General features: G+C 43.9%; 2 protein-coding genes across 5 annotated transcripts in view; both read left to right on the forward strand.

The window, feature by feature from the left end:
- The window catches only part of LOC110402650 (P-selectin-like), an 11,291-nt gene extending 7,669 nt beyond the window's left edge, over positions 1-3,622 (forward strand). For 2 of the 3 annotated variants that reach the window (XM_021405006.1, XM_021405007.1), the window contains 6 exons: positions 1,368-1,488; positions 1,952-2,137; positions 2,261-2,383; positions 2,784-2,814; positions 3,113-3,204; positions 3,341-3,622. In XM_021405006.1, coding sequence (XP_021260681.1) covers positions 1,368-1,488; positions 1,952-2,137; positions 2,261-2,383; positions 2,784-2,814; positions 3,113-3,167 — 516 coding nt within the window. In that variant the 3' untranslated portion in view covers positions 3,168-3,204; positions 3,341-3,622. The remainder of the gene's footprint in view (positions 1-1,367; positions 1,489-1,951; positions 2,138-2,260; positions 2,384-2,783; positions 2,815-3,112; positions 3,205-3,340) is intronic. The other variant, XM_021405005.1, reaches the window with a different exon arrangement.
- The window catches only part of ATF6 (activating transcription factor 6), a 76,608-nt gene continuing 60,558 nt past the window's right edge, over positions 3,670-19,719 (forward strand). For both annotated transcript variants that reach the window (XM_021405003.1, XM_021405004.1), the window contains exons 1-9: positions 3,670-3,822; positions 3,946-4,022; positions 5,512-5,608; positions 5,919-6,013; positions 6,510-6,639; positions 6,798-7,004; positions 9,457-9,677; positions 15,710-15,895; positions 16,022-16,113. In XM_021405003.1, coding sequence (XP_021260678.1) covers positions 3,753-3,822; positions 3,946-4,022; positions 5,512-5,608; positions 5,919-6,013; positions 6,510-6,639; positions 6,798-7,004; positions 9,457-9,677; positions 15,710-15,895; positions 16,022-16,113 — 1,175 coding nt within the window. In that variant the 5' untranslated portion in view covers positions 3,670-3,752. The remainder of the gene's footprint in view (positions 3,823-3,945; positions 4,023-5,511; positions 5,609-5,918; positions 6,014-6,509; positions 6,640-6,797; positions 7,005-9,456; positions 9,678-15,709; positions 15,896-16,021; positions 16,114-19,719) is intronic.

Here is a 19,719-nt window from a genome sequence, read left to right on the forward strand (position 1 = left end):
TTCACTTTCGGCTCTACATGTGACTTCTCCTGCCAGACAGGGTTTGTGCTGATTGGGCCACAGAGCCGTGAGTGCATGGCTACAAGAACCTGGAGTGGGGACACCTCACGATGCAAAGGTTAGAGCTGCTGCTAGCGCTCATAGTGCCGCTGGCATTACCACAAGGCTGCCCTGTGCTGTCTTCAGCCTCTGCCAGTTGTCACCTCAGCAGCCCCACACACACAGGCCCATGATTCTCACCAGTGTACCCCTCCACAACTGCTGACAGGACTGGTGCCTGAAGTACCACTGCCTTGAGCTTTCAGGGTGAGGGCCATGCCCCCAGCTGGCCTTCTGTCTGCAACCAAAATGCAGCTCCCAGCTCTGTTGTGCTGCTCTGTGCACTCTTGATACTCTGACACACACTGGCACGTCACTGACGTCCTGCCATTCTGTTCCAGTAGTGAAAATCCTCTGTCCCCAACAGCCACCTCACAGAGTGTGAACTGACAGCCCTGCAGAGCAAGGGACTGGGTCTGCCAACACCTTCCTGGCCAGGCATTAACACTCCTTGAGACCAGGAAACCATCCCCTGCAGGCACCATCAGAATTGACCCAGAACTTCTGGCTGCCCCATCTCCAGACCTGGAGATGTACTCCTTCCAGCATAGGCAGGATCTGCCCTGAGACCTGCTCTCCTTGCAGCTGTCACCTGCCCGGTGCTCAGTGCTCCAGAGCATGGAAAGCTGAACTGCTCCCACCTCCATGGGAACTTCAACTTTGGCTCCACATGTGCCTTCTTCTGCCAGCCAGGATTTGAGCTCATGGGGCCAGAGAGCCATGAGTGCACAGCTATGGGGACTTGGAACAAGGACACTCCACAATGCAAAGGTACAGCTGCTGCTAGATTTTGGGATGTCTCTGATATGGGGATGACACTAGGATGTCCCAACAGTTCAACACGACAGTAACCTGGCTCCTGCTTGAGGTGTGCCTCTTTTTCCTGTAGCCATCACCTGTCCAGTGCTCACTGCTCCAGAGCACGGAGAGCTGAACTGCTCCCACCTCCATGGGAACTTCACGTTTGGCTCCGTGTGTGACTACTCCTGCCAGCCAGGGTTTCAGCTCATGGGGTCACAGAGTCGTGAATGCATGGCCACAAGGATGTGGACTGGGGACACACCACAGTGCAAAGGTAGAGCTGCTGGTAAAGGTGCCATTGGCCTGGAGTTCACCTTGGGCTGTTCTTGGGCCTCTCATCCCAAGGATGAAGCCTTGCAGTTCCCTGGCTCCTGCTTGAGGTGTGCTTCTTTTCCTTTTCAGCCATCAGCTGCCCAGTGCTCAGAGCTCCAGAACATGGAGAGCTGAACTGCTCCCACCTCCACGGGAGCTTCGCCTTTGGCTCCATCTGTGACTTCTCCTGCCAGCCAGGGTTTGTGATGTTTGGGCCACAGAGCCGTGAGTGCACAGCCACTGGAACCTGGACTGGGGACACCCTGCAGTGCCAAGGTAGAGCTATGGTGGTCACATCTGCTCCTGGATCACGTACCCTGGTGAAGAGTTGCCCCTTCCTCAAGATCTGTCCCCAGTCTCCCTCTGTGACACAGAGGAGCTGAGCCAGGTGTGCTCAAGCAGTGGGAGTGGAATGGAGCTGTGTAAGGATACAGTGATGGAGACTGCATCACTGCCTTTATCCTGATGCTTTCTGTGACCCCAGTAGGGCTATGCACAGTGGATATGCAGCACCATGAGGAGGCAGACCCTCTGAAATCTCCAGTTCTTCTGAGAACTGCCACGGCATTGCCAGCACAGTGCCCACTGCTCTGCGGTAGCAGATCACTTTTCCCAAGATCCCTTTACCTTCAGCACCCCAGCTCACAGCAGCTCACCCCCTGGCTCCCTAGCCTCTGTGCCTTCATTCCACTGCCAACAATTCTGTCTCATCAGTGTTGCTGCTGTGCTCTACCTGCAGCCATCAGCTGTCCAGTGCTGGATGCCCCCAGCCATGGCCACCTCAACTGCTCTCATCTGTATGGGAACTTCACGTTCAACTCCACTTGCACCTTTTCCTGCAAGGATGGTTTTATCCAGATGGGAGCAGGGATGCTCAGGTGTGCAGCCACAGGGAACTGGACCAGGTATCCCCCAGTCTGTGAAGGTATGGTGGGGCTGTGCTTCCCAGCCTCCTGCAGTATGTCTTGAGGGTGGAGAAGGCACCCAGCAGCTTTGTCTCTGTGGAATGCCTCTGAAAACAACCTGAGTGTTTGTGGGTCTTTTTCAGAGGATTCTGCTGCCTTTTTGAAACAAGTTCTGGTTTACACCAGCACCAGTGCTCTGGCAGTAGCTGGCCTTGTGCTCTCTGGAACGCTCATCGCCTTGCTTGCCAAGCAGCTCAGCAACAGAGGTACATAAAAACCTGCAGCCAATGGGTGCTTTGGCTAGGGACTCTCAGACAATGCGGCTATAGACCCCCAAGGAAAGTGGGTTGATCAAAACGGTTTATAGATGTGACTGTCTCAGTCCATGTCCTATATGCCGTGGGTTGGCCCAGTCCAGAAGCACCTCCCTGGCCCTGGGTCTTGCTGAGAGTGCCAGCCACCAGACTTGGGTCCGGAGCCAGAAAAACACCTTCACTGTTGAAGGGGCAAAAGGCAATTGCCCCAGCAACTCCATTCTATCTTATGCTTGTCAAATTTGTTTTGGTTTGTCAAATCCTGCTGCTGCCTCTCAAGCCCTTCACTAAAAAGACCTGATTCTTTCTTTTGTATCTGCCCTCTCTGTGGACACTTCAACATTACTCTCAGAGGAGAAGAAGAAGCTCTTGAACCCCACCAGGTAAGATTTGTACTTGGCATCCATCCCCAGACCAGTGGGTGATATCACTGTGGTCACCCCCCTACTACCCTGTCACCTCTATCTGCGCATGAGGCTGCTTTTACAGCAGTAGGAGCATAGCTGGGAGCTAACGAGGCTGTGCCAACTGGTGTACTTCAAAAGACAAAGATTCTGTAGCTCCTGCAGTGTGCAGCCCCTGAGCAGAAGTGGCTAAGACACAAGCGCTTTCCTCGTGCAAGCACGATGTTTCCTATCTCTTTTTTTCCCCCAAGTTGACACTCTTTATGCTTTTTCCCAGTGACCTAGGAGCACCAGGCCTCTTCACCAATGCAGCCTATGACTCCACCTTGTAAGGCGAATGCCAGCACAGTGCTTGCAGCACACTGGAAGGTGTGCATGAAAAATCCATCTGCTTCTGGGCAGCACGTGGGCTGATCTCCACCTGGAGCACTGGTGCTGGGTGGAGAAGCTCAGTGAGGGTACACCCAGTCACCTCCCTTGGCTCACTTCTCCCGTGTCATTGCAGGCCACGCGGAGCCGGGAACACTGTCCCCGCCAGCACCAGGCCCTGACGGTTCTTCACGCCTTGCCCTGCAGACCCTTGCTGCCTGCTGCCCTGAAGCAGCGCTAAGGGGCTGGGACTGCAGAGCTCTGCGCCCACCCCAGCCTATACCCACACGTGGGCAAGGCCGCTGAAGAGCCGCAGGGGCGTGGAAACACGGACTGTAGTCCCTTCCCTTCCTCGATCTGCTGCTGGGGCCGGGCCCTGGCCAACAGGCTCTCAATAAACGCCTCTGCTCTCCCTCGAGGTTCCGTGCGTGCTGTGTGGGAGGTGGCCACCGCGGAGGGGGCGGGCTTAGAATGTCCTCTGGCGGCCGCCGTAGGGGGCGGGGCCCCTGCCGGAAGTAGACGTGTGCGAGAGTAGGAAGCCGGAAGCGATGGCGGCGGCGGAGGCCGAGTGGGAGCCCGTGGGGCTGCTGCCGGCGGCGGGGGGCGGCCTCGACTGGGGTAAGCGTGGCGGGGCCGGGGGAAGGAGGGGTCTGCGACCGGAGATCCGGGCCGGCCCTGCGGCCGGGCGGAACTCGATTTCCTGCTCTGTCACCCGGTGCTGAGGCCGCAATTTCCCCGCAGAGACGGTGCTAGGCGAGGAGCTGGGCGAGCTGCTCGGTGCTGCGGAGTCGCGGCGCGCCCCGAGGGACGAGCCCGACGTGAGTACCGGCGGGACGGGGCTCTGGCACCCGCGGAGACCGGAGCTTTGGGACGTGTATTGGCGGCTGGAGGGCGTCACGGGCACCTGCGGGTTGGGCGGGAGCTGGGCGGGCGGGGATGGGGCTGCCCATCCCTGAATGAACCGTCAGCGGTACAGCGGTAGGTTTGGAAGTCGCGTTTAAAGGCACGCGCTTGTCTGCTTTAGGACTTTCTCTTCAGCCTCTATTGGAGCACAGCACGTGTAGCCCTGTGCTTTTCACTGTCTAGTCACACCTCCTCCTGGCTCTGTTCCAGGACATTTGCCGTGTGGATTTCCTATTCTCTGTGCCTCCTCTTGCCTTCCCGCTGTCCACCGTGGCCTAACCCGCAGATAGCAAAGCCTGTCCGCTATTCCATGTCAACCTCAGTTACTATGAGCTTTCCTACAGGCACTGTAGGACAGGCACTGGAGAAAATGTGGGAACTGCTGGATTGTACGAGGCTAAGACATCAGTTGTCAGCACGTCAGCATTAGTTACGTGTGGGAGACTCTTACTGCACAGCTTGGGCCGTGGCATTTGCTCATTCCCCCTATAAATGTTCTCTAATGGGCTTTTTTTCTTCACCATTGCCTGCAAGTACCAATTTCTGTGCAGTCTGCAGACTTTCTGAGCCACCCTTCATGAGGCAGTTTGAGAATTTAAAGGAAGGTATTTTTGCAGGAAAGGTTTTAGTGAGAAAATCCTAGGTATGTATTTATATAAAACAAGCACATAACATTAGAGAGCAGTCTGTATTTGATGCCAGCGCTCATAGAAATATTATGTTTTGATAGAGGACTGAAGCTTAGCAGCAGAAAAATGTGAAGCAGAAAACTGACCATTGTTTTAAAGGCTGTACAATAACTGATGTGTAGGAGATGATTTTAGTCTCCTTTTTTTCCTGTTGGGTAATGAAACTCATGTCTTTGGTTCTAGAAGGTGGTGATGTCAGTTTATTCAAGTGTAGAGATGCCTGATTCATTTCCAAGATGGTCAGTATGTTCCTGACCAAATCAGTCTCTGGGTCTCTCATTCTCTTGTTAAACTGATGCTGGTACTGCTTTCATTTATAAAGTGCCTTGAGATCTGATGACGAAAGAGCATCAGTTCATCACCTTTCGATGAAGGTGAAGGAGGGTGATGGCAACAAGTCACCAATCCTATAATTTATTCAGGGTGGTTCAGTGACTACACTTAGAACTTTTGCTTTACAAATTACTGACAACAGGACAATAATTAATGATACTCTTGAACAGAACTGCTTCTCTCCTATAGCTCCAAGCTTTAAAAGAAGCCATGTTTCATGTATTCCAGTTGAGAATGCCCCCCTCAAGGCTATTATCTCCATGTGCCTTAAGGCAACTGAAGTGATAGTCCCTTTGCTTGTCCAGAAACATTAGAATGCGAACATAACAGCTGATGGTCTCGGTGTACATTGTCTTCTTATCTTGTTTCTCTTTCTGAACAGTCATTTCAGGAAAATGATCTGTATAACTTTCATTTTGATTTGGATTTGATGTCCTGGGACTCGGACCTTTGGAATATTACGAGCCACTCTTATTCAGGTAACTTACTAGCTGAATTTTGCAGATACAATTCCATCTTGCCCCACAAGAGTGAGCTGTTACAGCTTTATGGTACCAGTAATTTTTGTGAAATGATTTGGTCTAGTCCTACGGTGAGAAGTTGTGCTGTGTTTCTGTAGGATGCGTACAGCTGATAGGAGCTTCCCTACAATCTAAATATCCTTTATCTCACAATATTTCTGCTGTGTCTTGCTTTGGGAATTAAATAGCTAGTGTGGAGTGATGTTCTTTACTGATTTCCCCTTGTTAAAGACTTGCACAGTAAAAATTATTTGTCTGTCTCTTGCAGATGCAAATGTGAAGACGGAGCCCTTATCACCAGCCCCTTCAAGTTGTTCAGTTCCTTCTCCATCATCTGTGGACTCTCCAGTGCAGAATGTGCCTGTATGCAGAAACCTCCATGTAACACAGATGGCAAGATTAATCCAGACCCAGCTGAGACAAATAAAAAAAAAATTGATTTATCTGGTCAACTTCATAGCATAAGAGGAAACAATGTATTTTTCCAACCCTTGCAAAAACAACTTTCCTTCAGTAATATTTTCCTTTTTTTCCTACTGTAATCCATTCCTAAAAAAGCATGTTCAGTTCTGCTTCCTCAGTTGTGTTTATTGGCCTGTTTGCCAAACAAAATACCTTCTAAAGGCGTCTGATTCTAGCAGTTGCTGGTCTCTGCCCCCTTCATTTTGCTGGTATGGAGTGGTGCTGCTTTGGTTGTCAGTGGTACTTGGCACTGACCAGAATAAGATAGCAGAGGAAAACCTTTCTCCTATTTCCTGCAGTAGCAACACCTGTGATAAAAGACAGTTGTACTCTCAATTTCTAGTAGTCACTTTTATCTGTTTCTGAAGCAGTAGTCTCATCTACTTTTTGTTTGCAGGATGATGTGGACTTCAGCTGTAGTTCCCAGATGTCTCCTATCTCCCTCTACTGCAAGAGCTCCAGAAGCCCCGCACCCTCTGAAGTAGATGCAGGGAAGAAACCGGTGGTCGGCATTGCTTCTCGGTCTGGTACGAGAGGTTGAGTTACTCAGATTCCACATCTATGGATACATCAATTTTAACAGATATAGATGGATAATGACGGATACCAAAAGCCATGTTATCACTACTGAAATTTTTCACTTTACAATTTCTGTTCCAACTCTGTCTTTTTTTTTTTTTCCTAGCAAATAATTCTGTGAAGAATCTGAAGAGGTGTGGTCAGACAGCGTCTAGGCCGTTGATACAACCAAAACCTCTTTTGCCTGCTGTACCCGAGGCTCAGGCTAACATCGGCATCCCAGCTAAAACCATCATTATTCAGACACTTCCAACACTTGTGCCACTGCCAAAGCATCAACCAGTTGTTAACATCCAGCCAGCACCTCCTAAAGGTAGGTGAATTGTCATTGCGGAGTCAGGTCCTGGGGGTAAACACTACCTCTAGGATAGTCCCTAGACTGAAGTTATGTTTGGCAGGTGAAACAGGAGAGTTAGGATTGAAAGAAGGGCGATGTATGCTTTGCCTAAAAAGCTTTATGCTGAGAAAACGGCCTCAATTCTCTTATGTAGCTGTGTGAAAAACAGCAGTTACCTGAGCATTGTGTGGAATAGAAGACAATATGGGAAAAGAGACTATCCTGAGCATTAAGAATCATGGAGATAAAGCTGCTGATCTGGATGGATCCCCAGGGATCTTTTACTCTGCTCTACTTGTGATTGACAAGTGATGCATAAGGTTAATCCAGCTGTACTCTGTTTTAACCAAAGGAAGATCAACAGAATCAGTTAGGATCTCTGAATGAAACTTGAAAGCTCAGGAAGGAGTGATAAGCCATTTTCACCCATATGAAACATGAGTTTATGGCTTTTTATCTAACTAAATAACATTAAATAGGATGTTACAAAATCTGCTAAAAGTTAGAGCGTAGTGTTAGGAGTTACAGTACTTAAAGCTGTAAGCTAATGTTAATGGGGCAAATCATTTCCTTTCCATCTATCTGTTTTCATTCCTCCTGTTACTCTGTAACTAGTTTATTTGAGCCTGAGTCTTCATTTCAGAATCCCAAGCATTGTTTATTCTTCTGCCACGAGAGCAGGAACATCACTTGCATTGCAGAAATAGTCAGTTGCAGTTGCTTGTTTTCACCAGCTGATGGCTGCAGATTCTTGCAATTGACTGCACAGGAAATGACTGGATGGGAAAGGAGATAAATACATTCAGTGAAAGTATCTAGAAATTATTACAATAGTGAAAGAATTGTCTTTCTTACTAATTGCTCATCCATCAGGAGCTAAGCCATAGCTGGAGAGGCTGACATTTGTTGCAACATGCCTAAGATTGTTAGACTACTTAAAACACAGGTCAGCGCAGTCAGCGTGACCTAATTCTTACTCTGTCTGATGTTCCAGCTGATAAAATACCATCTGGAATAAGGGATTTTGGAGGTACAGATTTTTTGTGTTATAAATGCAGTACTATGAAGATCAGCTTCTTTTCCCCGAGTAGCTTCTATGAGGCACTAGAGAGAAAGAACTGTTGGAAAAGTATTTCCATGCAGTGTATTTACTTTGATGTTGCATTTAAAAATTCTTTAGTGTTACTTCTATCACAAAAACCATAGGGATTTTTTTCATTATTAAAAATGCCCTGCATGTAGCAGGAGCTGCCAGATTAAAATGTGCCATTAATTTCAAGGAGAGTGAAGAATGATACGTTCATAGTCCCTTTCATGAAAGCTTAGAAGAAGAAAGCACAATGTTAGACCATCACATGTTCTACACATAAAAAAAAAGAAGTGTTGAAAGTATCTCAAATTTACCATTTGAAGTCCTTAAATAGGATAGTGCTAACTTGCTATGCTTTTTAAGATCATCTCTGCAGTAAGGAGACCTAATCCTACACCTCAGACATAAGACCTTGGAGCGCTAGGTAAATGACTTCATCTTCCAGAAAGTTGGCTAAGTTGTAATACAGAGTCATGCATATTGATTGGAATGTCAGCTGGAATGTGCTGCTTCTAAAAGGCAGCCAGGTCATCTTGTTACAAAGGATTAAAGAGATGTTCGTGTGCTTTCATGCAAGAAAATATTACTCGAGCACCTGCTTGAGTTAAATGTAGTTCTTGGACTGAGATTTCTTGGATGTGAGTGTTCTTAATTCCATTTCAAAGCTCTTTGGAAATTACCTCATTTCTTCTGCTTACTTTTCTCTAAGCTCTGTTCAGCTTGTGCATAATGTTTCTAATATAAGGCAGTTCTTTTTTTTCCAACGTCTTGGTCTTGTCTTAGTGTGAGCTGAGGCATCAACTCGTTTTGAAACTGTAACTTTTGTTTGTTCTTTCCTGTTCATGTTTTTTTTTTTTTTTTTGAGCATGAGTCACTTCTTGTAGTAACATTTCCTCCAAACACAGCAGTAAAGTCGAGATGGACAAAAGGGAGAAGAAGAATTGAGGTGAACTGGTTAGGTTCTTTGAAAAAGTTGGTTTGTGTGCTTCAAGCATTAGCAATACTGAAACAAGTAATGTTTCTGAAAAGTGTTGGTTTTTTTTTTTTTTAAATTGACTTTGAAGAGCCATGAGGTTTTGGTAGAGATATTGACTTAATGAATTCCTTTAATAGGTATTGTTTTGGTTTACAGGATGGATGAAGAACCATGCAAGCTTCTTTTCAGACTTTTTTTTTTTCTTTTTTCCCCTGTGGAGTATACTAATGCTGAAGATGAGTAGTGTGGATCAGGGGAACAAAACTTCCTGCCGTCTGTATCAGTATTGCCCTATAAATAGATCACATACAAATCCATTTCATGTCATACGCTGAGCACTCATGGTTGTTCTTGTGTTCTAGGTCAATCAGTGGTGCTCCCTCAGCCCGCAGTGGTACAGCTGCAGGCTTCTGGTGTGCTTCCTGCCTCTCAGCCAGTCATTGCCATCACTGGAGGGACCACGCAGCTTCACAATCACACTGTGAATGCATTGCCCCCGACTGCTGGAAATGGCTCAACAAACGGCAAAATCGCAGTGACTAAACCCTTGCTCCAAAGCAGCACACCGGCAGTGGGACTGGATGTAAGTACTGGTTTTGTGATGATAGCCAATAATCAAAGCTTGACTTTAACCAGTTTTCAGTTACCTGCGTACCAAATGTCGTAGGACCACCGGTCACTTCAGAGTCTTAAGAAAAAAGTGCTGTAGTTTGGCTGATCTTACAGGAACAGGGTGGTCAGCAGCTTCTCTGAACAAATAATTCCATATATAATGAAAGGCAAAGTGTGGGGAAGGGGAGCCGCTTGCTATCTGCTGGCCTGCCTGGAGTTTTCAGCCAGGTTTGTAAACATTGCGGCAGAAGATAGTATTGGTGTATTTACTTTGTGCGTGTTCTTGACTGTCCACAGGAGATGACAGAAAGCAATAGCTGTGAACAGAAATAGCATTTGCAAGGTGTGACTTTTTTTTTCTTTTCCTGTTCAGCTTTGTCATGTTAACTAGCTTGAAAGTTGGGTGTTAAATTGATTCCTACTAGTTTGGAGCTGCTTCAGTTCTTTGTTGTTTTCTGAAGTGAAGGAAGCTGTGTTTGGGTGAGGATACTGAAGCTTCTTATTTGTGGCCTCTAGACTCTCAGGGTGTTGTTCTTTGTTGTAGTATTCCAGGCGCAGCTGTTGTGAGCTGTGCCCTATTGCATCTCACTGTGGGGGAGAAAGCAATGTCCATTCACAGGAGATTGTATAGTATCGTGACCCACTTACCTGGCAAGGATCATGAGTTTCACAGCGCAGTTCAGCTGGCAGCAGTTCAGCGTGGGTTCTGGCAGAGACGAGAGGTGCTCAGTCATTAGTATTTCCTAAGGACACTCATTCACCATTTGTGTTGCCTCTCTTTCCAAAAGAACTTTTGTGAGAAGTGTTATTAAAGGAATTAATTTTATGCCTCTGAAGTGAAGAAATCAACAAATGTGAATGTTGGGGAAGTTGTTCTTTACAAAAATCCAAAGGACACGGGACAAATGAAACTGGAGAAGACGTTAAATAACTGAAACTTCGTAAGATGTGATATGGAATACTTCATGTTTGAAGCCTTTAACCCCTGTACTCAGCAGGCAGAAATTAGCATGCCTGTACTAAAAGTAAGTTAGCTGTGCTATTAGCTGTGTGTTAATTTGGCTTTAATGCAGAACAGAGGGGAAGTGTCAAACTGGTTGGATAACTTCCAGTGCGTTGTTTGGTAGCTCAGACTCATTTTCTAGCCTTTCTTCAGTAGCGTCACGCTTTGCAAAAGAATTTCCATCGCAAATGGCCTATTTCTACTATCAAGAACTGTTCTCATGCACGGAAACAAGCACTGTTCCCAGTTTCATAATGCAAAGAGGACTCAGGTTCTTAAGATGTTTTCTGTTCTTCCTGTCTGTTAATGGTAAAGCTGTTCTCTTCTAACTTTGAAACTTCAGTTAGACATTGAATCTAAATCTGGAAAAACAGACTTCCATCTTTGCTTGTGAAGCAGAACTTCTTCTAGGGGTTTCTTCTTGAACAATGGAACCCTTAAGTAGTTTTCTTGCTGGAAAGCATATCTGTCCGGGTGAAGAGATACTGTGCATTAACAGGCTCATTGGCTATGCTAGACCAAAACAGAGTTAAATTTGTGTAACTATGCAAGAGAACAGAATTAGTATTTTCAAATTGTCTTGCAGGTTTAATTAAAACTTGTAAGATTGTTTTTCAAGCACTATTACAACATCTGTTCTAGCACTGACATCTTCTCTCCCTTAACTGAGAGAAAGTGGTAAGTCTCTGCTGTGTCTTACTTTATTTGTCATCTTTGTAATAGTATCTCAAATACCTCTTTGTACCCACTGTTGAGAATCCTAGTCCACATGTCAGTGAGCCTCTCTAATGAACTCTTCCTCAGCAAAGGACTTAGCATAAACTTGACCAAAGCCATTGTTTCAGCTGAACTTAACAAACTGGTGATCTGGGTTGCAGCATCTTCTCATCATGGAGTTTGTTTGAGGTTCCTCTTGCACACTTGCTTCATTTTCTTCTGTATAACTATATACCATTTGTTCTGCCTGACATGCCACTTTGGCCACCAGAAGTTGCAGTGCAAGACGCTGATTCTCAGAGGCGTGTGCTTTCTTTGAAAGGGAATTTTTGTACAATTTCCCAGCAGCTCAGAATTGCTGGTCACGCTTGATGTTAAATTTTCTTCACTATTTATGTTTGTTTCTGGGCTCCATTTTTTTTTAATTTAAAAAAATAATTACTTGCTACAGATAATTTGGAAGCCACACTGCAATGGAAACTTAATTGTGAATTTTCAAAAAACAGAAGGTCAGTTAGAAGACATTATTAGATTATAACAGCTAGATATAAAAAGCCAAGCTGAAAAATTCTGTCTGCAGTCATTAGATTTGTGGCTCCCTGTAATCAGAATGAGTATGGCATCTTGCCACTGTCTTAATGTGGAGTTTAATTGACAAAAACTCCTTATTGTCATCACACTTTATATCAATGTCTGTGACAGTCCATAGTGAAATATGTAGCTTGGGTAATGGTTGGCTATGTTTTAAATGATGGTTGTGTGTGGGTATTTCCACCTAAAGAAGTTCTAAGAAGGTGATTTTAAGACTTGGTATCAGCCTAAATGCTGGACATCTTACCTACATTTACTGAAGCATGAAAAAACAGCTGCAGCTGCTCTTTGGTTCATATTGTGAAACAGCACTTTGAAGAACAACAAATGTTTCAGGATACAGCCAGCATCAATGGAGTTAAAACATCTTGCAACTGCTGTAGACACCATATGTGGCGTTAGGAACTGCACAGATGTAGCTGTCATATGAGCTCTCTAACACATGTTTTTGTTTGCTAATCTAAGCAGATGTTGCAGGGTAAAGAGAAGCACTGCAGAACTTTCTTTTGGGTTTAAGAGGGATAAACTATTAGCTTAACACTCAGCCCTTCAGATGGATCAGGCTAAGATCGGTTGGCAGTAATCTGTGCTTGTCAGGGACCTGCGTGGTGTTTGTCCTGGTGGGCACATGTCTGTGCATCTTGCCAGCAGCAGAGGAGTGGAAGGCTTTCATTGCAGTCATTCTTCACTAGGAAACTGGTGAAGTGCTTTTAACTTTGAAATTGGGCAAAAGACATGCTGCCTCTGCAAGCCACTCTGCCAGTTGGAGGAAAGAAGCTCTTAAATAATAAAAAAAAAGCTCGCCATTCCTGTTGCAATTAAATGGTATGAGGATACAAGCAGTAGATGTGCAAGGGGAGTCCAATTCAGTTGTGTGCTTATAGAACCTTTCCATGTTTCCACTCTAGTGAGAAAGGGTTCAATTCGAATTCCTGATTTTGTTGCTAAAAAAAATAAGACTGTGTAAAATTACTCAATGTAAGTATGTATTTCTGTTAAAGAATCCCGTTTTCTGTGCTGTGCATCGAGTAATTTTAATATGAGATAAACTCTGAAGTTGTGTTCTGTTGAGTTGGAGACAAAATCTCCAGATTTTTCAAAAGAATAGAGAAATGCTTTTATAGGTTTCGTGTTTCTGCATTTAAGACGTATTTTCAAAGGCAGCAGCTTTCATAAGTTGGGGTAAGAAGCCAACTAATGTAAAGCTGAGGTGGTTTGGACTTTCAGCTCTGTGTTAATATGCCCAGTGTGTGTACCCAAAACTCTGGGGAGGGCTGTTAATTTTAGTCATTAAACTAACTTTTACCCAGTGACCTGTGTGCTGTCTTCTGGCAGGAATATATTATCCTGTGCCACACAGCTTGCATCTGAGTGGAGGTTGCATCTTGCTCAAACTGAGTTTCCTTTGGAATCCTATTTTGAGGTAGCAGAGTTTATTTGTAAAAGTGCATGACTTTCAGTGAGGACTCTGAAGATCTGAGTCTAGGCAGTACAGTTTAAAACAGGGTTTTGCAATGAGCCTTTCCCTTCTCTATATTTACAACATCTGCTTTTTGATGTGATGGTGTAATTTTTAGAGTTGGGAAGTAAGAATTTCATCACTGATTAATGTTTGGTTTTAGTGCTGTTGTTTTCCATTTACAGTCTGTGTCCCCTGAGAACCAGAAATTGTTAAGTTAGCAGAGATGTTTGCTACCTTTCAGCTGTGTTCCACAAAGTAATATTGTTTAAGCTGTCTGTCATTATAGACTGGTTCCCTCTCTTTCTTTTGATTATCAAAATGCTCACCAAGCACCATGTTTGTCTTGGTGCCGAGCCAGCTACGTAGTGCCTGGTGCTGTACTGCTTCCAAGTTTAAGCATTGCTGCTATTTCACTCACACAGCTCTTTTCACTTCCTGCAACAGAGTTAGGTAGGACCAAGCATGCAGTTAGGGTTTACTCCCTGTGAAAAGCCAGACAAGTACTTGAGAGTTGGCCAAGGAACTTGAAGTATTTCAGGGATTGTGTGCTAAAAGAAAATAACTCAGGGACACAGATGGTTGGTTTTGATTTATGGAAGCTTGAGTCAAAGTGAGATTGATATGTCATAGACTGACATCCAGTTGTTGCACATGCACCTTGGATCATACAGGACAGAGCTGCTGTTCATGATGGTGTTTGGAGAACGCTGATTAAAGGAGGGCAGTCTAGAAAAACACCACCTGAAATGTAGCAGGTAGGGATGGAAACAGCAGTAGAGGTACCTTTTAACATACCTTCAGTGGACAAACACTGTGCCGGTACTTTAACTCCAAGATTTCCTTGTAGACATCAAAGCTCTACAGCAACATATTGTCCATATGCCAGTATATACAGAGTTGGAAAGCTGTGATTTAAGGTTCTTTAAGCAGCTAAACCTTAACAATCTGATTTTTTTTTTTTTTTTAATGCTACTGTTCTATGACTTACTTGTTCAGTTTTCCTACACTTCTAAAGTAGATCTCATCTCTTTTCTTTCATACTCTAACAGAAATGTTACTCCAGGGTATGCGCTGGAGGCTACTGGAGGATACTCAGGTCTATATATGATACACCATTCAGTTGTCTTTCAGCGTAAACATAATTAAATCACATCCTGTTGTGGCTTAACGATGCAAAGGAATTCTTCTGGTTTTAATAAAACAAAAAACACAGTTGCCTTTGCTGATCTGTGAGGAAAAGGAAACTTGCAGAGTAGCCTTTGAGCTTGGAGTTTCAAGTTGTTTTGTGTAGGTCTGCCATATCAACCATCATTGTCTTTGTCAGCAGCAAGATGCCTTCAGTCTGGGTCATCCCACTCCGTGCAAACCACAAAATGACTAAGTAGTAAATGAAGATAGATTGTTCTGCTTCGGAAAGGCATCAGAGTCATCGAGGCTGCTGGGAGATGGGGAGGAGTGCCTTTGGACTGTCCCTGTCTGGTCTCACAAACTGAATGCCTGCTAGTAGTTGGAGTGCATTCTGTGCCCTCCTGGAGTGAATTTGCTGATTTGGCGTCATCTAGAAGGAATCCAGCTTGTGTGCTGTTGGACACTGCTGAGTGAAATCAAGCATATTAAGTAGAATGGTCAGGAAATTTGCATCAAAAACATGCTCGTGATATGAATTAAAATGTTGTGTAGATGCTTCCAGGTATATGCCATCTATATGCTTGACACACATAGATGATCTCAGATCGCATATTCTACAGTATTCAAAAACTATATAACAGAGCTGGAAAAAATACAGAAACAAGTGCAACCAGTACAGAAGTGGCTTCCATTCAGGAGAAACCAAAAAACTAGAACTTGGGAAAACAGGTGATTGTAGCCTATATGTAGTGTATGTTGAGATGAAGACGTTCTTGCAGCCTTGCAAGCCTGTAGATATGTATTTAATTTGATTGATTAAATCAAACTGCTGCTTGAGTATGCTTTTTGTGTCCCCTGCATGTGGGAAAGGTTAAGAATGCAGCAGAAAACAGAGGCAGTGCAGGACCTGTTTAGTTTAATAATCCAAGAGATGCAACTCTTGGAGGTGTACCATGATAACCTCAGTGTTGAATATGTTGGCTCATTTGAGGCAGAATGGGGGAAGCAAGACTTCTGACAAAGTAGAGGAGCAGAAATTATGCATGAAGTAGTGGCACTTGTAATTGCCTGTTATTAACAGGACTCTGAATTGCCTGTCTAGATCAATGTCTTGAGAAGACAGCAGCGCATGATCAAAAACCGGGAGTCAGCCTTTCAATCACGGAAGAAGAAGAAAGAATACATGCTGGGACTAGAAGCCAGGCTGGAGGCAGCCTTATTGGAGAATGAGAAGCTCAAGAAAGAAAACAGCACGCTGAAGAGGCAGCTGGATGAAGTGGTATTAGAGGTAAGAGGCTGTGATGAAGGTCTGGCTGTAATGAAGTGAGCATAATCTGGTTCCTTTCACTTCTAACATACCTATGTGTGTCTGTGTCTTATTTTTATTGTGCGTCTTCTGTTTTTTCTTCTCTAGAACCAGAAGCTCAAAGTATCATCTCCCAAGAGAAGAACCTTATGTGTGATGGTGATACTGGCTTTTATAATGTTGAATTACGGTCCACTCAGGTAAGCTGCCTAAGAATTCCTCTTTGCCATATTCCTAGCTGCCTAAGAATTCCTCTTTGCCATATTCCCGATACGCTTGCTCCTGATTGTAGGTAGAAGTGAGTTTACTATGATTTTTGTTTGAATTTTTAGTGTAGGCAGTGTTGTGCTTTAAAGCCTTGAGCTTGAAACCTGTCTTTTGAGAGCTGCTCAGGAGCAGACTCATCTATATAATGGATCCTCTTTTGGAGTCCTTCTTAGGAACAAGAGCTGGATCTTGTACTTCTCATTTCTCTTGAGCTTTTGTTAACCGGTGCAATGTACAGCATTTTTGCTCCATTTATGCCTGAAGAGATTGAAGACCTGTACTGAGAATCCTTTTAGAGTTGAAAGCTTTGAGAGCTCGCTTGTTTATTTGTACCCGTGCTAATCTCAATACTATTAGTTCAAGTTGCTTCTAGCATCCAGTGCAGGAAATCCCACTGTTCGTCCCAGTGCTTTGCAGTCCTGTCCATTAGGTGTGAATAGCGATGATTTTCTCTTTTTTTTCTTGTCTTATAGGCCTAGTGACAATGTTGTTTCCCTCTCTTTCTCGCCAGCAGCTTTTAATAGTCTTGAAAGCAGTTTATTTCCTTCTTATAATCTTACAAGATTATTCTCTTATAATGTTTTATTGTAAACTTTCAAACTGTGCAGATTTATTTCCTGTTATTTATGCATACCTGCCATTAGAGAACAGCTAGACTCGTGAATATATAAATGAAACGTGGAGCTTTTGTAGCTCCAGTATCTCTGTTAAAGTGAGATGCTGCAAAGCCATTACTGTCTTGTCTCCACGTTGGCCAAGGTTCTGCCAAATGTATTTTTTAACAAGTTAAGTGTTATTTTTAAGCTAGGAAGTCTGTTGGCTTAGTTGACTCCCATTTGACCTGTATCAATGTGGCATAGGAGCTAGAGCAGGAAAAAATGCTACATTGCTTCCCACTTATTTTATAATGAAAGCTGTGGAAGAGAGAAGATTAAAAGGACCTGTTTGTTGCATGTATCTGTATTTGACCTGACTTTGGAACGTAGAGGTCCTTTATATGAAGCTGATCGCTTTTTCAAAAGGGCAGGGTATTTCAGTAGGTTCCTAGTACTGAGTAATGTCTCCGTTTGTCCTTAAAGCCCATTCCACTAAAGGAATGAGATGGGCTCAGTCTGGAGGAAGGCTTTGTTTCTATCCAAGATAAACTTTGGAAATGTTGGTGTTTTGTATTTTAATAATGTTAGTAAATTTGCTAAAGATGAACTTACTTTTCAAGTATTTGCACTTCCTGCAAATGCTGTTTCGGGCAATGAAATACACTGATAATTTCCCTTTGATAGGGACGTGGTTTCTTAGTGCATTTAGGGTTTGTCTTCGGATTTTTTCATTATTAAGCAGAAAAATCGACTTCCTGATACTACGTGATTGCATTTTATATCTCACTTGTATTTGCAAGCATTACTGCTCACTCAAGAAACACTATTCTTGGTGAGACATAAAAGAACCAGAGATCTTCCTGAAGCCAGCAATTTTATTTGCATCGCCATTTCAATGACAAGATGGAGTGCTTGAAGCTTTTGTTAGTTGTGAGAGACTTGGAAGCTAAACAGAAGATGAGAGTGGGAAGTTTTACTGTGGTGCTCTGAAGTTCATGTGTCAGCTTCTCTGCTCCAAGAAGTGAGTAACGTGTTGAGACTGATAGCAAGGAACTGCTGTCAGGGCAGACTGAAAGGTCGGTTTGTGTTCATTATCTGTGTAACAACTGATAACTACAGAAATGTGACAAGGTTAATTTTTTGACCTGTTGGATGTTTAATAAAATAGAGCAAGAAGAAATTCTTGAACGTCTGGTTGCTCCTGGCCAGTGTTATAGCTGAGTGTGCCATTGTAATTGCTGAGACTGAATGTGTGGTCTGAATAAGAGTTGGATTTAGACAGTGAAGAGAAACGTAACTGTGTATTAGCAAGGAGTTACTCTTATCTTCCTTTTCTTTTTTTATTCCCTAGCAGTTGCACACTGCAGTTAAAATACTCGGCTGTATCAAGGTGGTGTGAACATGGATTGTGCAGTACCCTTTGGAAGGCTCAGAATGTGGGATATACAAACCACTACTTCAGATTTCACCCCTCCCACGTACATTTTCTTACCTTTATAGAGGTGTTACTGCCTTGTAGCGCCATGAGTGGGTAATTGTGGTTGCTGTTGTGCTTAGCCTGTAACGAAGAAGCTTCCAATACACATGATGTTTTTGTCTTAATGTCCATTCTAGCTTATAGTTCAGCAAAAGAACTTAACTTCCCAAGTTAGCTAACTGCAGATTATGTTATTTCTACGTGGTGGTCAACTGGAGATGAATCTGATTTGAAGCTTTGTGAGATGTTTGCCGTTTCCTCTGTGTAGGAAATCATCTGCAAACCCGTATGGAGGCACGACAGCATTCAGGCACAAAATGTTTTGATTCAAACATATTAGCAGTGAATATTGTTTTATTTAAAACCAACGAACCATTGCAAAGAGAGAGTGACATCTGAACAAAGCAGAAATGTGGGAATTTCACCCCCTAAACTCTGCAGCAGATTTTGCGGTTGTCTTAGTTGGCTTTATTATAAGATACTTCTCAATTTTGTAATCAGAAGTGATGGGATTCTTTGAAGGCTAGAGGTAAAACAAAGGAACAGATATAGGTTTTCTACTTAGCTGTCTATTTCTGTCAAATCAGAGAAGCCACAGAAGTGCCTCTGGTCAGCCCTGCAGACCATTCTTGGCTTCCAGAGGGTCAGCAGAGGAACCCCAGGTAGTCCCTCCTTCCTGCAGGGTGCACGGCCACTTGTTGGCTGTTTGTTAATGGTGAGATGTCTGGGATGCTCCATGGAGGACTATGAAGCCGACTATGGGAAGCGGTCCAGGATGTGGCAGCCCTTGGCAAACGAATTTAGCACGTAAGATTATTCTGCTGAAACAGAATGCTGCCTGCTGACAACTGCACTTTGTGTGTAGGTGATCTGTAACATTGAACTGGTGAATAAGGGAGTGGTGCAGGAAGTCTGGCAGGGAAACCAGCACATCAGCCCAAAAATCCTGTTTGAGAATATTGGAAGGAAAGTCTAGTCTAGTTCACATAACCAGTTACAAGAAACATTCTTCACTCTTGGAAATGGCACCGTGTTATCTCTGATAAAGAATGTAATCTAAATTCAGTGAGAATGAGAAATTAATGCTTTCTGGTTATGAAAGTGGCTCATGTAGAGTTAACTGTAGCTCTGCGTTATATTATACGGTGTTACTAAACTATTCTAGGATTGTTTGTATTAAATATTAGTATAGAATCTGAAACTTTGAATTATTAAAAGTAATGTAGCGGGAATTCTATTAGTAAAAGTTTCAACATTTGCTTTATACAAGATGAAAGGTGCACAGGAATGTCTCGTCTGTGTGTCAATGAACTATTCTCTAATCTTTGCAAATTATTTAGATTTGGATATAACGTATATAAAAATTCCCTTTTATTATTACTTAAGGATGATTGGTGAGGTGCATGAAGGGAGAAGGGTGCTCTTTGATTTCATTCCTTGGGGAGGTCACCCTTTTGCCTCAGCCT

The sequence above is a fragment of the Numida meleagris genome, chromosome 7 (assembly GCF_002078875.1).
Source record: "Numida meleagris isolate 19003 breed g44 Domestic line chromosome 7, NumMel1.0, whole genome shotgun sequence".
Lineage (NCBI taxonomy): Eukaryota > Metazoa > Chordata > Aves > Galliformes > Numididae > Numida > Numida meleagris.